General features: G+C 42.0%; 1 protein-coding gene across 4 annotated transcripts in view; it reads right to left on the bottom strand.

Annotated features, from left to right (window-relative positions):
• Positions 1–3,841: 3,841 nt before the first annotated feature.
• LOC127657414 (coiled-coil domain-containing protein 9B-like) overlaps positions 3,842–17,535 on the bottom strand; it is a 30,545-nt gene continuing 16,851 nt past the window's right edge. The window contains exons 6-10 of one of the 4 annotated variants that reach the window (XR_007972275.1): positions 12,287–12,469; positions 8,109–8,158; positions 4,209–7,224; positions 3,948–3,981; positions 3,842–3,871 (exon numbers count right to left, since the gene is read on the bottom strand). Coding sequence is in view for 2 of the 4 variants with exons in the window: in XM_052146187.1 (XP_052002147.1) it covers positions 10,829–10,924; positions 12,287–12,469 (279 nt within the window). In the remaining 2 variants the exon portion in view is untranslated. Of the gene's footprint in view, positions 3,872–3,947; positions 3,982–4,208; positions 7,225–8,108; positions 8,159–10,162; positions 10,925–11,351; positions 11,490–12,286; positions 12,470–17,535 lie in introns of those variants that run through there. The other 3 variants (XR_007972276.1, XM_052146187.1, XM_052146188.1) reach the window with 3 other exon arrangements.

Below are 17,535 nucleotides of genomic sequence, written 5' to 3'. Positions count from 1 at the left end.
ACAATTTTTGGGGGGCTTTGGTAGCTCTCAGCAAAGATGCTGGCTACAACCAATGGAGTTCGCTAGTTCGAATCCCAGGACGTGCTGAGTGACTCCAGTCCAATTCCCAATGTGCTCCAAGTCCTCGCGGTGGCGTAGTGACTCAATCCGGGTGGCGGAGGGCGAATCTCAGTTGCCTCCACGTCTGAGACCGTCAATCCGTGCATCTTATCATGTGGCTTGTTGAGCGTGTTACCGCGGAGACGTAGCGCGTGTGGAGGCTTCACGCTATTCTCCGCGGCATCCAGGTTACCCCATGTGACTCTACCCTCCCTAGCAACCGGGACAATTTGGTTGCTAGGGAGACCTGACTGGAGTCACTCAGCACGCCCTGGATTCAAACTCACCAGGGGTGATAGTCAGCGTCAATACTCGCTGAGCTACCCAGACCCTCCGCACCTTTACTACTTTAAAGAACCAAAGAGGACCGTTTTATATATATATGTAACCTCAACACCTATTACCCCCCCACCCCAAAATTGCCCCCCCGCCAATGTTCATGACATGGTTTCGGCCTGTATGTAGGATTGTGTTCCTACACTCTAAAACAGATGTAACCGAACTCCACATTAAAGGATGAACATGCAGCCTGATATTTAGTATAGTGGCACTTGAGGGAGTTTGTGAAGCTCTTGAGCTCTCTAATGGAATTTCAGTGGGCGATGAGCTCTGTGAGGTGGGACACTTAATTCTGCTAGTGAAATGAGAGGAGAGAGATCTTTAATGCAGCTGACTCACTCTCATTTCAAACCACCGTTGCACACTCACCATATCAGTGCTGGTGTTGTGGTCTGGAAGAGGGTCTCTAGACTCCAGACTCAAGACAGAGAGACCGGACTCAATCAGATCATCTGTGAAGCAAAACACACACATGACCTCAGTGAAACAACACAGATCAAGAAGTCACAGATACCCGCTGTGTATCCTAGCTCAGACCGCAAGAGACTTGCTTTAAATGCTAAAACGTTACATCTACCACCAACCACGTCATGCGCATTATCATGAGGGAGCAGCTGTACCACGTTTAAATAAAATGCTGCCACAGATTAAGTGTAATATCTGATATAATGAGGGCTGAGAAATGGCATTGATGCCCATGCCACCAGCCTCCACATACCCGAGAACGCCTGCTCTTAAAAGTGTTTTGGCGGGGTCTGGGGAGCTCAGCGAGTACTGACGCGGACTACCACCCCTGGAGTCACGAATTTGAATACACGGCGTGCTGAGTGACTCCAGCCAGGTCTCCTTAGCAACCAAATTGGCCTGGTTGCTATGGCAGGTAGAGTCACATGGGGTAACCACCTCGTTGTCACTAAAATGTGGTTCTCGCTCTCAGTGGGGCGAGTTGTGCGTGGTAATGCGCTCAACAAGCCACGTGATAAGATGCGCGAATTGACGTGTCTCAGACACGGGGGCAAGTGAGATTCGTCCTCCACCATCCGTATTGAGTCACTACGCCACCACGAGGACTTAGGGCTGTCAAAATGGCATTTATATTTGAATCCTAAAGACAACTTTATGTTAGAGGGGAAAAAAAAGTACTGTATTGTCTCCTAAGCCCACAAGAGGGCGCAATGAGCAAATATTATCCAAATCAAGCATCGCATTTTTTATTGAAATTAAATGACACGACTTTGTTTAAAGTGCATAACGCTTTAAACAATCGTTCATAGATGAAATATAATTTCCTAAATGTGGACTGAGAGTCCTCACTCTCTATCTAATGGGCTGAACTGTATAGGCTAACAAAAACAAACCGCATCAGCTACGTCATCATCATATCTCACGCGCATCCTGACACACTTACATTTTAATGCACGGTTTTTGCATTCGAATGTGCATTTTTTTTTTTATTCGAAGAATATTAGAAATTCTAATTTTAATTTGACAGCCCTACGAGGACTTAGAGCGCATCGGGAATTGGGCAATCAGGAGGAAATCAGAAGTTCAGTAAGTTCACTAAAATGGCAGACAATGCTAATGTTGTTAACTTAATTTTGGAGAAATCGCTCAAATCAAAATAGGCCATTTCTTGCAAAAAAATAAATAACAAATAGAACAAACTTAAGTTGCCCAACTAGACCAACAATACGCCAGTATGCTTTTTTTTTTACCGACATCGGTTCCCCTCTTTTGAAAACCACCAGCCACCACTGAATGTGGCATAATGTGAAATTTAGCATTCTGTAAATCCAAGTTGAGTTTTTATGTTGTCCAGTTCCAAACAAACAGAAAATTATTTAAACCTATTGAATCCACTGACTGGATTATTCAAAATAGGCATTACAATACGGTTAATTAATAAAAAAATGTTTTATTGATTTTTCAGAAATTGTATTTTTATTTTACCTTTATTACATGATATTAGCATTAATGTACATATTACAAAATGATTCATTTTGGTCATATCACCCACCCCTAGTTCTGGGTTTAAATTATGATTGGATGCGCCATGTTAATTATGACATTACTTACAGAGTTCAGTATTTATACGGTTCAGATTGGTAAATGGTCTTAAGTGTTATATAGCGCCTTTTTAACCTTAGCGGTATTCAAAGCGCTTTACACTGTGACCCATTCACACACCAATGGTGGCAGAGCTGCTATACAAGGTGCTAGCCTGCCATTGGGAGCAACTTGGGGTTCAGTGTCTTGCCCAAGGACACTTCGGCATGTGGAGTCGTGTGGGCATGGAATCAAACCGCCAACCCTGTGATTGGCAGCCGACCCCCTCTACCACCTGAGCCACAGCCGCCCAATTATTTGACATATTTGGCGACTTACAGTCAGCACTTATAAAAGGGACAATCTAGAGTTTAAATGCTTTGCTCAAGGACCAAATGGTGGTAGCTGTGGGGATTGAACCAGCAACCTTCTGCTTACCAGTTCTGTCCTTTAGCCCACGACATTTATGCATTTGGCATTTATGCATTTGGCAGACGCTTTTATCCAAAGCGACTTAGAGCGCTTATTACAGGGACAATCCCCCCCGGAGCAACCTGGAGTTAAATGTCTTACTCAAGGACACAATGGTGGTGACTGTGGGGATCGAACTAGCGACCTTCTGATTACCAGTTATGTGCTTTAGTCCACTACGCCACCACCACGACGGCACCACAACTTAAATTAAGAGGTCATTTCAGATGGAGCACAAAACAAATCAGAGAATAATTTAATACAGTTCTTACCGTTTCCTCTTGAAGAGCAGTTCTTGGTGCGTTCAACAGGCTGGTTCTGACCCGGTTCTACTGAAATACAACCATCTGCTGAACTGCATCTGGGACAAGACACTTCACTGTCTTCATTTGCAGTCGCTTTAGTTACAGGATGTAGTTCTGGAAGTTTCTTCTCACAGACTTCCTGTTCCGGAGAGGTTCGCTTCACTTCGGTACCTTCAACAGTCATCTCCGCTGTCTTCACTTCCTGGACACATTCACGATCATCCTCATTTCCCCCCATGGAGCCGCTCGTACCCCAAGCGTGTGTTTTTCGCAGCGCTGGTCTTGGTTTCCGTAGTAACACTGTTGGAGATGTTCTCTTCAGCTCCGTCAATGAGTTCTTCCGAAACTCGTACCCTTTTCCCCGAAGCCCTAAGACAGGACATCTCTGAATGAGACATTTCGGTGGAAATATGTCCATGCTTGTCTTCTGACCGGTCAGAGGTCACAACACTAATGGTTTCCTGTGTTTTGAAGGACTCTTCAGATGCATGGAGCTTTGCGTTCTGAACATCCTCTTGGTTTTCGGTGTCCGAGTTCATGTTTTCCACCTCAGGACCACAAAGAGTATCTAGCTCCTCCAGGAACTCCTGCAGGCAGCTCTCTAGATAAACCTAGCAGAAATGACAAACAAATAATTAAGATCATAAAAGAGCACCTCAAAACTGAGAGATCTTGTACAAGTCCAACCTGTAATTGCTCTTCCTGTTCTTCAGCATCACATCTACGAAGACAAAAGGATCAAATATTTACTGTATATACTAAATGCTAACATGCATATATACAAATCCATATTAATGCAGACATTATTTTCGAACCTTGGGTGGAAAAGCACATAACCGAATGCATTTCCCATCAGTAATAAAGACAATAGATCTGAGGTGGAATTGAAATGATTCAGGAAACAATGCATGTCAATTAGCCATTAACGAATCTGATGGATCACCTCACCTTGTGGCTCGACCCGTCAGGCGGTCTTTACCCTTCGCTTTACTGCCCATCCCTGGAATACTCTTACACTTCCTGTCCCGCGCTTGATGACACAAACCATAAAGCATAATACAGAATGTGATCATGTTATTATATTTATGATGTAATCCTTAATAATATCCATCAGATCGGAGAACAAACCCGAAATCACACATTTACCGAGTTACACCTCGAGACTCAAAATGAAAGAAATTCGTTTTACAGTATCAGTTTTTGATGCATTTTTGAGCTAATCCTAGAAATAACATTTATAAACTTAATTGCATGAAGTCGGGTATTTCTCATGAAACTGAGCTTGAACCACAGCAGTGAGGACTTCTATATAAAATGCAATATGAATTTCTATTTTAACAATTTAACACTATAGATATACACGTGCTCCGTCTTGCACATACAGAATACAAAGTATTTCGTGTTTTGTTTGAATATTTTACAGAATTTTTAACGCTTCCAGCTTCAAATTAGGAATAATAAATGTAGAATTAATTAATAAAAAATTAAATAAATAAGTAAAATGTAAGGTATGTTGCACTCAAGACCCAATAGTAAATACAAATAATTTATTTGACGGTCCAAACATCACTTGGTCTGGGTATCAACACAGATTTCCTGATTTGTAATTGTATTTTTCAGATACAATGTCCATTTTGCTGACATATAAAATAAATTATTTCTCCGTTAATGCTGTAAACTATACAGGGGAACTTCTAACTTGATGCATTATGAAATTATTAATTTTACAAATTGTACTTCATCATTAGCTTTTTAGGGTCTGGGTAGCTCAGTGGTAAAAGACGCTGACTATCACACCTGGAGTTGCGAGTTTGAATCCAGGGCGTCCTGAGTGACTCCAGCCAGGTCTCCTTAGCAACCAAATTGGCCCGGTTGCTAGGGCAGGTAGAGTCACATGGGGTAACTGCCTAGTGGTCAATATAATGTGGTTTGTTATCGGTGGGGCGTGTGGCGAGTTGTGCGTGGATGATGCGGAGAATAGCGTGAAGCCTCCACATGCGCTACGTCTCCACGGTAACGCGCTCAACAAGTCACGTGATAAGATGCGCGGATTGACGGTCTCAGACGCGGAGGCAACTGAGATTCGTCCTCCAGCACCCCAGATTGAGTCACTACGCCACCACGAGGACTTGGAGCGCATCGGGAATTGGGCGTTCCAAATTGGGGAGAAATTCCACGTATTCCACCAATAAATATGCTGCCTTAATATACGATAAATTGGCAGATATTATATTATATATATATATATATATTTTTATCACCTTCCACATTTGTTTTAAAAATGAATAATAAATTATTTAATACTATAACATTTCTGTAAAATTACAATAGTTATTGTTACTGTAAAATCGTGATAAATGCAAGCAAAGGCGATGATATTTTGGCGCATGCACGGTGTTCCTCATCAGTGCTGAATATAATGTCATTTTCAGAATCCAAATGGGTGTTAGCTTAGAAGTCTGCACCACGATATCAAGGTAAGCCTTGTGATCACCAAGAGAAGCCGCCAAGATATCACGTGTTCAGCTCTGCACTATCCCATCTCTGGAGCGCCGATTGCGAGGAAAGCCTGGTTGAAGCGCGCACTCCAGAATTACACCAGAATAGAGCGCATTACACGCGCAAGCTTCTCTGACGTCTTCATCAGGCTTCAACTGAATCGCGCAAGTGCGTTTAAAGCGTATCTGTCACGATATACAGTATTTGAAGAAGAACCCAAGATGCAGGATGGCAATGAAAGGAGTTTTATTGAAATGAAAAACCAACAAAATACAAGCAAAACTCTCATGAGCGAAAAATAAAAAGACAAGACAAACACAGAATGGAGAACGAACCGACGGGATAACAGGACAGGATGCAAACACCACGAGCGGAACTGGAGACTGAACGCAACACAACGATCTGATGGGGAAGACAAAGGAGAGAATATAAAGAGAATGGGATGACTGAACACACCTGTGAGAAACACAAGGGGAAGAGTAAAAGCACATGGGCAACCTAAGAGAGGAAACGGTCACAATCCTGCCTCATCACGAATTAAAACCAGACCAAAAATCGCAGGACCGTGACGGTATCGAGCACCGGACGGCAGTTTTGGCGTCCCGACAGCGCACAATTCAATTGCACGTAAACGTGCTTTAACTTGAATCGATATTAGGATTTAAGAATCACTATCGAGTTCGTTCAAGTGAAGATCGTGATGCATCGGAAATTAGATATTTTTATCTCAGTGGTAAAGACGCTGACTACCAGTTTGAATCCCAGAGCGTGCTGAGTGACTCCAGTCAGGTCTCCTTAGCAACCAAATTGGCCCAGTTGCTAGGGAGGGTAGAGTCACATGGGGTAACCTCCTCGTGGTCGGTATAATGTGGTTAGTTCTCGGTTGGGCGTGCGGTGAGTTGTGCTTGGATACCGCTGTGGATGGCGTGAAGCCTCCACATGTGCTATGTCTCCACGGCAACGCACTCAACAAGCCATGTGATAGGATGCGGATAGACGTGGAGGCAACTGAGATTCGTCCTCCACCACCCGTATTGAGGCGAATCACTACGCCTCCATGAGGACTTGGAGCACATTGGGAATTCGGTATTCCAAATTGGGAGAAAAATGGGGAAAATATATATACATATTTGATATAGTCAGTGGATCTCAAACCTCATCTCATGTTAAATATATATACACACATATATAAAATTATTATTACATTTTTTTAATACAGCTTTGTGCATCTAACTACTATACTTTAATGTGTAGCCCACATTCTTTTGTCGGAAGTGTGAATACGCTACTCGTGTACTAAGTGGCACTTAAAGCTGAAGTATGTCATTTTTAGCGCTAAATTCAATTGCAAAAACAATGACTGTTTTTAAACAGGTTTGCCGAACACTCCTACCGCCCCGCCCCCTGTCTGCCATTGGTCTGGATCCTTCGGACCTCATATTTCCTCTTCTGGCAATTTCAACTCCTGATAATAAAACATAATTAACTCTCATAAGCCACTGTGAAATATATATATGCATCTGAAAATCTGTGTTCAATATAAAAAAGAAAATAAAAATAACATTTTTAGGTGTCAGTGCCTTCCAGAGCCAATGTCCTGCAAATATTTTTTTTATCTAAACCTTTTTTTCTCTTTAAAATGTTCTTTTTTAATTCTCCAAGCATGTGAGAATTGTCTTTTTATTTTTCTCCAAAAAAAAGATGTCTTCTCAAATTCTCAAAAAGTTTAGTGGCCGAAGTTGGTACTGCATGCTAATTGTTAGCTAGTAGTCATGTTGCCTCTTGAGAAAAAAAATGTGAGAAAAAATATTTTTTTTACAAATAGAAAAAAGAAAAGACAAAAAAATGAGAAAAAAAAAAAAAAGACATTTACATTTACATTTACATTTATGCATTTGGCAGACGCTTTTATCCAAAGCGACTTACAGTGCACTTATTACAGGGACAATCCCCCCGGAGCAACCTGGAGTTAAGGGCCTTGCTCAAGGGCCCAACAGTGGCATCTTGGTGGTGCTGGGGCTTGAACCCCCGACCTTCTGGTCAGTAACCCTGAGCCTCAACCACTGAGCCACCACAAGACCAAGAGAAAAAAAAAATATTTAGAGCAACAAAAAAAAAAAAAACATTTTTAGATTGAAAAAATTAGTTGACAGGAAGGCACTTCGACGCCTAAAACAAATTTCAGTGTGAATTATTTTTCACAGTGTGGTTCAGGGCTTCCTTAGAAAGCAGCACATTAAAATAATAATAATAACTTAACTTCCATACTCTATTGTCTCCATGAGTTACATCTCTGTTACCAGTAATGGAGTTTAAGTCTAAATATATATTTTTTAACCATTTGCTCACCTCTGTTGTGTGTTTCTCTGTCTGTTCCTCCATGTGCTTTTTCAGAAAACCTACAGATACAGTGTGTTGAAAACACACACCAGCCACACATGAACACAGAATCATAATCACAGATGCACATCACATGAATCCCGTGATCAAGACACGCAAAACCAGCTCTGTGTTAGCAGATAATTAGTCATTAAAAACTAAAACAGGCTGGTTGATGCTGGTCTACTGGTTGCTTTGGTGTCCCTTTATAAGCTTGAAAGCTCCAGTTCCCAATATTTGCTTGGTGACTAAATACATTTTGAAATTCAGGATTATGTTGTAACACTCAGATCATGCATTTATCAGTGCAGATAAACTACAGAAGGAATATTTTACAGTAGAAGTCAAACAGCGCATCAATAATGAACAAATCATTCTTATATGGAGTGTTTTCTCCTCCTGATCTGCTCCCACTAATCGTTCTGAATCGTCCTGCTGTCTGGGACAATCTCGAGTGTTCACAAATCCTCCCAAATAAGGCAAGGCATTCAAACGAGCCTAAAAATAACCTCCTGTCCCCTCCAGTAAATACTGCTCACAGGGGAGGCTTATTTATCCCAGAAGAAACTCTTTTAAGCATCTCGAACGTTGAAGACTCAGTGAATGTGCATGTTTGCAGAGTGGACAGTCTCTTTCATTTATCCAACAGCATTTGCGGCATTACCACAAAAAATAGTCTTGTCCTTGATTATCAAAAAATATATAATAATAATAATAAAAATGTGTTCCAATGAGACACTTACAATGGAAGTCAATGGGGCCAATCCGTAAACATACTGTTTCAAAAGTACAGACACACAGGACGTAAACAATATGATTTTAAGTGTGATAAAATCACTTACTAACCACATGTTTGTAAAGTTATAGCCAATTTTACACCTTCGTTGTCACAACGCTGTAACGCCAGTTTACACTGTAATATGGTAAATGCCGTAAAACTGGAAAATCCCACAACAATATCGGACTTCTGGCTATATGTGTATTTTGACATTTATGAACTGACCCCCATTTGTTTCCATTGAATTTCCATGCATCACTGGAACTGCCATTTTTTATCTTTTTTTTTTTTTTTTGTGGTAACTCATGCCACAAATACTGCAGTTATATTGAACCCACTAGATATATTTATTTTAATTCTCCAAGCATTTTTGGAGAAAAATAAAAAGATGTCTTCTCAAATTCTCAAAAAGTTTAGTGGTCGAAGTTGGTACTGCATGCTAATTGTTAGCTAGTAGTCATGTTGCCTCTTGAGAAGAAAAAAAATTTGAGAAAAAAAACAATTTACAGAGTAAAAAAAAATATTAATTAGAGTAAAAAAATTTAGACAAAAATTTGAGGTATTAGAGAAAAAATATTAAAGAAAAAAAGATTAAAAAAAATTTTTTTTAGAGCAAAACAAAAAAGAGAGAAAAAAATTTTATTAGAGAAAAAAAAAATGGAGAAAAAAAATTGAGGAAAATTTTTTTTTTTTACAGAGGAAAAAAAATAAATATTAATTAGAAAAAAAATATCATGATTTTCATTCTCAGAAAACACACTTGATCTTTTCCATTCATTTGAACGCATGATACGAGCACAAACTGATTTTTAAATGACCTTTAATCCTAATTCTGGAGTAATTCATGCATCATGAGCACAGTTAATGAAGTAATGAAGATATAACCATAAATGCCTCCTCTCAAACCATGCAGAAGCACCGACTACTCCACAAGCTAAAGTAAAACTTTCAACCATGATGATAAGGGCCGTTATTAAAGGCAATGTAGGAACTTCTAAATAATCTTGTTGTTATTTATAAACTATGTCCCGCTCAAATTCAAGGTCTTCGTTCTGCTAAATAAAATAAATAAGAGTTTGAGCCAGTGGCAACTTCATGCAATAGCTAAATGTCACTGAGAAAACAAACACGTCAGATAATATGAGATGATGCACAATTTGGCAAAGACGCTTTTAGCCGTTTGACATCTACAGTGGTTTTATAGTCCTCTAAATGTAAACAAGGACCTTTAATAGATTCATCCTGACCACTGATGTGTTCTTCAGCTAAAAGGTCAAAAGGTCAACACTGACAACCCATTTTATTAACGTAAAATGGAAAAATAGTTACTCCATTTTGATGAGTGATTAAGACTAGCGTATTTATCTTTGGAAAATACCGAACCAGGAACTTGAATTACGAAAGTAGAGGTGGACCGATAGGTTTACCGATACTGATAATAAAGGTGGTGGGAAAAGCCGATAACTGATTCATCGGCAAATAGTTTTTAAAATCGATTAACAGAATGTTAAAAAAAACTTCTTGTGAGGTCGAGCAATAGTGGATTTTGCCAAAACCGAAAAATAAGGTGGTGGAAATTCCGAAAAATGATAAATCGTCCGAAATCCATTCCTTACTATGTCGGGCACATACATAGAAGCTACAAGAGTCCAAGATTAATAAAATCCCAGATGCTTTTTATTTTAAACCAAAATCCCAATTATAACAAGATAAGGGGGTTAATGATGGGCAAGGAGGAGGCGAGAACCGGCTTATCAATATATAATTAAACTCAAACCAAAAGCACAAACATAAACACACACATGACTGACATGCCCGTAATTCTCTCTCTCTCGAACAGTCGTCACCGGCCGCCTTTATCCCTTCGCGATATTCCGCCCCAGCCCCGCCCCCCACTCCTCCCGCCGTTATCTCAGGCCGGGGTGCCACCGGCATGACGTACATCCCCCCCTATCCCTGGGGCGGGGTGTATCTTGCGTCCTGTGTGGTCATCCCCACCTTCCTCGCCCTGGGAGGAGACAGGAGGGGAAGACAACAACAAAAAAATTAAAATAGGCGAGGGAAAAGGCCAACACGGTGCAAAAGAGAGAGAGAGAGAGAGAGAGAGAGAGAGAGAGAGAGAGAGAGAGAAAAGCTCACTCACCGGTTCTCTGATGTACCGTCGCGTGGTCCTCGAACACTCCTCCACACTGAGGCGGACGACAGCCGCTCCAACCCCGGGCGAACCGGAGTCAAACCTTTGACCCCCAGCGGGCAGAACGCCCCTCCGCTTTTCTGGCAGCAAATGGGGACACTCCTCCGCCCCTAGTTTCTTCCCTCCTCCCCTCGCGGACGGCGGTCTCCCTCGACCCCTCCGTGTCTCTGGGGATGGCAGGGCACTCCTCCGCCCCCGGCAGCGGCTCCCTCGCTCCAGGCGGTCGGGGTATCCAGTCCCCACTTGCCCAGCAGACGGCGGCCATTCCACACATCCGGGCGGTCGGGCTACTCAGTCACCCGGCAGATGGCAGCGACGCTCCCCTGGGTGGACGGCAGTGTCGAGGACTCTGCAACGGGCATCCCTCCTCCTTCCCGGGCTTTCGGCACCAATGTAAGGGGGTTAATGATGGGCAAGGAGGAGGCGAGAACCGGCTTGTCAATATAAATAAGATTTTAATTAAACTCAAACCAAAAGCACAAACAAACACACACATGACGGACATGCCGGTAATTCTCTCTCCCTCTCTCGAACCGTCGTCACTGGCCGCCTTTATCCCTTGCGCGCCCCATCAGGCCGATTGGGGACCGGGCGTGCGATATTCCGACCCGCCCCTCCGCTCCGCTCCACATTGAGTTTTCATCCAAATTAGCATTGAAGTGAGAATAAAATTTGGATGAATATTGTCTGTCACTGATCGTTTTTATTTCACTTCTAGAGGCCAGAGGGAAACACAGAGGAACATAAACTATCGGCAACTATCGCATACATTTTTGCAAATAACCGATAGTTCCAAAAAGTGACTATATGCATCGATTAATCGGTAAAACCAATATATTTTGTCTACCTCTGAAAGTAATGCACATTCCTGGTAAATTTAGATTTCATGTTGATGTTAAACTTGAGCACAGAAGGTCAATAATGTAATAAAAGGGGAAAAAAGAACTAAAGACTTCAGTTATGAAAACAAACTCTGATGGTGTCAGTTAGTCTAGGCAGCAAAAGACAGACAAGAACGACTCCGTTAAGATTTAAACAGCTGCGATTTATATAAGGGATTATTAAACATGCAACGAGAACATTCACAACAACACCTACAAAGCCAAAGTAAATCAGGGCACACTTGTGTCAGAACAGAAATCAGGCATGCATTACAAGCGCACGCTTCTGTCTTACATCAGATCGGTCTTGTCCAGGTCCCAGGCTCTTCTCCACTGGCCTTTGGCGTTTTTGTGTCGGGCGACACGCTCTCTGTCGATCTCCTCGCTCTTTCTTCCATCGTAGGTACTCCAGCTGCTCTTCTCTGGACGAAAGGATGTTAGAGTCACCGAAGTTGAGTGGATCAGGCCCCTCGGGTGCCTACAAGACAGGAAGATAATTTGAGTCTCATATCAGTCAACAAAATCAAGCAGTATTTACCTAGAGATAGAGATATGCCTCAAAGCTAGAAGTCAAAGTCATATGATAGCTTTGTGTCAGGAACAGGCAAAAATTTAAGTCATTATTCACTGAAAATCCCCTCCATTGTAGCTCTCACAACAAACTTGCCAGCCGGCGTCAGGTTTGATTTCAGTGATGTTTGGTCACAAAACATGTGCCAATGTTGTTTGATGATGTCACTGACGTCCAGTCTGACATGATAACCATATTTGATTGAGCAGACGAGATGCACTCACTGGAACACACATGCGACTCCTCACATGGACTCTTTTGGGTAAACTAGGCCACGCCCATAAAAAGTTCAAAATTGTTTGGATCATTATTGATCTAGGCGGTCCACTGATTCTTCCTGTTCAGGTTTTGGTTGTGGTTGAGTGAAAAACCTAGGACTAGTTCGCCGAATCTGAAATATTTAATAAACCGTTTGATTAAGACCAATCGCTTATCCGAAGTCGGGTCTGGGGTGGGCAGCAGCTCCAGCAGGGCGCCCCAAACTTCCCTATCCCAAGCCACATTAACCAGCTCTGACTGGGGGACCCCGATGCGTTCCCAGGCCAGTGTGAAGAGGTAATCTCTCCACCTAGTCCTGGGTCTTCCCCGAGGCCTCCTCCCAGCTGGACGTGCCTGAAACACCTCCCTAGGGAGGCGCCCAGGGGGCATTCTTACCAGATGCCCAAACCACCTCAACTGACTCCTTTCGACTATGGTCTATCATAGTATAGTAATAATGTTTCTGTACATTTTGCACAGACCTTTTGGGCCAAGAGTCAAATAGGCCCACCATATTTTGTTCAGATCTATTAATCATGACTAATAGCTGCTGAAAGTTGATCATGATTTCAAGATATGCATCTGTCCTCATAGACCTGGATGGCGCCTTGGACAAAGGCAGCGCTTGAAAAATTGAAAGTTGATTGGACCAACGGTTCCATTGTTAGAGCTATTTTTAAATGTGTCATTGTTAAAGCGCCATCAAGTGGCCGAGGCATGAATTTTTTTTAATGTGTCCTCAGAATGACCCCCTACAGCCGTGGCCAAAAGTATTGGCAGTGACATCAATTTTGCGTTTTGCAAAGTTTGCTGATTCATTATTTGTATATTTTTTTTTTTCACATGTTTCTTTGGGATACTGGAAAACATAAATAAGCGTTTTATATGTTTTAAAAGGCATTTACCTTCTGGGACAAATACTGACTTGATTGCGATCCATTCTTGCCTTATTAGTACTCGGAGTTGATAACAATTGTGGGCTTCTGCTTGTCCACTCGCCTTTTGAGGATTGACCACAGGTTCTCTATGGGATTAAGATCCGAGGAGTTGCCTGGCCACGGATCCAAAATTTCAATGTAATGATCTCCGAGCCACTTCATTATCACTCTTGCCTTGTGACATGATGCTCCATCATGCTGGAAAATGCTCTGATCATCAACAAATTGCTCCTGGATTGTTGGGATAAGTTGCTCTTGCAGGACGTTTTGATGCCATTCTTTATTCATGGCAGTATTTTTGTGCAGGATTGTGAGCGAGCCCACTCCCTGTGATGAAAAGCAACCCCACATATGGATGTCTCAGGATGCTTCACTGTTGGCACGACACAGGACTCACGGCAGCGTTCAACTTTTCTTCTCCGGACTATCGATTTTCCAGATGTCCCAAACAGTCGGAAGGGGAAATAACTTTGCACCAGTCTTCTGCTGTCCAATCCTTGTACTTCCTACAGAATTTCAGTCTGTCCTTGATGTTTGTCTTGGAGAGAAGTGACTTCTTTACTGCCCTTCTTGACACCAGGCCATTGTCCAAAAGTCTTTGCCTCACTGTGGGTGCAGATGCACTCACACCAACCTCCTGCCAATATTGAGCTCTGCACTGGTGCTGACACAATCCAATAGCGGAGTCCTCAGGAGGAGACGGTCCTGGCACCTGCTGGACACTCTGGGACATCCTGAAGCCTTCTTCACTGCAGTTGAACCTCTCTCCTTGAAGTTCTTGATGATCCGGTAAATGGTTCTTTCAGGTACAATATTCTTTGCAGCAATTTCCTTGCATGTGAGGCCATTTTGACGCAAAGCGATGATGGCTGCATGTCTTTCTTTAGAGATAACCATTGCTAACAAGAACACAATGATTGGAAGCACTTCTGTCCTTTTATAGCAATCAGTCTGCTCTTATAATCCAATCAGAATGATAGAGTGAATTCACCTGACTAGTGCTCGTTCACACTTTCCCAGGTGCTGCTGATATGATTAGTGAAATTATGTTAGCTGGTCATTTTGTGCCAGGGCCACAAAAAAAAAAAGTGACATTTGGGTGTTTGTGATGAAGTTCATTTTTTGGGCCAATAAAGCTTTTTGTAATTACTTAAAATGCATCTGATCACTCTGCACTATAATCTAGAAACAATGTGAATCAACACCACAACAACTAAAGCAGAAACACAAAACTGATGTCACTGTCAATACTTTTGGCCACGGCTGTACATAAGTGTTACAAATTTGGTGAAAATATCTCATTCTGTTCAAGAGTTATGGCAGTTTAAGTAAGTGGCCACGCCCACTTCTTACGTTTTTGTGTGCCATCACAACGTTCAATCAAACGTTAAAACTTTTTTTGATAATTATTGATATGGGGAATCTCAAGAATCTTTCTGCAGTGGTTTGGTTACGATTGAGTGAAAGGCAAAAGAGGAGTTGTGACCCAAAATGTGTGATTTTCTTCTTTTGATCACTATAGCGCCCCTCATTGGCCGATAGGGACGAGTCCAAGCGCATGTGTAGTCGGCTGGAGTACTACCATTCCACCAAATGTCATATCTCTAGGCCTTACGGTACGGTCTGCACAATCAGTTCCAGGGCAGAATAATAATAAACATCCTGAAAAAACAAGAGTTTCAGCACTTTGTGCTTGAACCCCTAAAGATCAACTAATACATTTATTAAATATATGTTGAAGTCTTCAAGATCAATAAAGGAGGTATCATATTGAAAGCAAACAGTCAAGTTTGCAGAGTTCTACTGCCCTCATGTGGGTATATATTAGAAGTACATCTGCTTAATGACGTCATCAGTCATTGTATATTATCAAGATCAAAAGCAAATCTTTAACACTCTGTGGCTAATATTTCAGATTATAAATATTTCAATATAAAATATTTTTAGTAGAAACCTTTGAATTCAACAGGAAAGATATTGGGATTACTTTTCACTCTCTCATTCACACACTCTTACACACACACACATTCACACTCTCTCTTACACACTCACACTCTCTTACACACACTCACACTCTCTTACACACACACACACACACATTCACACTCTCTTACACACACACACATTCACACTCTCTCTTACACACTCACACTCTCTTACACACACTCACACTCTCTTACACACACACACACATTCACACTCTCTTACACACACACACACATTCACACACACTCTCTCTTACATACACACACACACACCTCTTACACACACTCACACTCTCTTACACACACTCACACTCTTACAAACTCTCTTACACACACACACACTCTTACAAACTCTCTTACACACACACACACACACACACACTCTCTTACACACACACACACACACACACTCACACACTCACACACTCTCTCTTACACACACACACTCTCACACATTCACACTCTCTTACACACACACACTCACACTCTCTTACACACACACACTCACACTCATTCACACTCTCTTACACACACACTCTCACACACACACACTCTCTCTCACACACACACACACTCATTCACACTCTCTTACACACACACTCTCTCACACACACACACACACACACATTCACACTCTCTTACACACACACTCTCTCTCTCTCTCTCTCTCTCTCTCTCTCTCTCTCTCTCTCTCTCTCTCTCACACACACACACCACACACACACACACACACACACACATACAGCAGTAAAAGTGCCAACAGCAACAGCCTATCCCCTTTGATCTTTTCCATTTCTGTCTCTTGTTGTGTCTTGAGTGCCGTCCTGCAAGACTGTGGTCAGAGTAACTCGACAAACACTTTCAACAGAATCTGAGCTCTAGCTGAAAGTAAACGATGACATCATACAATAGCTCGCACTGTTTATGCCTGCGTCATTCTCCTGGAATCATATTTGACCTCAACCTGCAGTGATCAGCCAGAGCGGAGGACTCAAAATACTAAAGCGTCATGGAAAAGTCATTCCATGTACAGTATATACACGGGAGAATATGTCAGAGTCCCCCCCACACACATATTAAACATCTGTCTGTTATCCACGAGAAACACATCTGTTATCTAACAAACAGCCTTTTTGGAGCAATGACACACCAGAAAATATGAAAGGAAGCACTCTTTAAAACTCCCTTTCCGTTCAGTACATGGCAAAACAAAGGTTTTAAACTCTATATGAAACCAAGGTCTCCAGACTCCAGCCAGGTCTCCTTAGCAACCAAACTGGCCCGGTTGCTAGGGAGGGTAGAGTCACATGGGGTAACCTCCTCGTGGTCACTATAATGTGGTTCTCGCTCTCGGTGGGGCACGTGGCAATTGTGCATGGATGCCGCGGAGAATAGCGTGAAGCGTCCACACACGCTACGTCTCCACGGTAACGCTCTCAACAAGTCACGTGATAAGATGCGTGAACTGACGGTTTCAGACGTGGAGGCAACTGAGATTCGTCTTCCGCCACCCAGAGTCACTACGCCACCACATGGTCTTAGAGCGCATTGGGAATAAGCCATTCCAAATTGGGGAGAAAAAAGTGGAGTAAATATATATATATATTAGTTATAAAACAGCAAAAATGTATATGAAAGTGAAGCAGCTCAAATTACATTATAGAAAATATTGTACATAGTAAACAGTTGGATGGGTCATATTGCTTTCAGATTTTTACCTTTAGATATCGTTTAAATAGGTTTTAATTTCAATTTAAATAGTTTTAAATACAGGTATATGTCACACCACGGT

The sequence above is a fragment of the Xyrauchen texanus genome, chromosome 16 (genome assembly GCF_025860055.1).
Source record: "Xyrauchen texanus isolate HMW12.3.18 chromosome 16, RBS_HiC_50CHRs, whole genome shotgun sequence".
NCBI classification, from domain to species: Eukaryota; Metazoa; Chordata; class Actinopteri; order Cypriniformes; family Catostomidae; genus Xyrauchen; species Xyrauchen texanus.
This window is presented reverse-complemented; position numbering and strand designations above follow the sequence as displayed.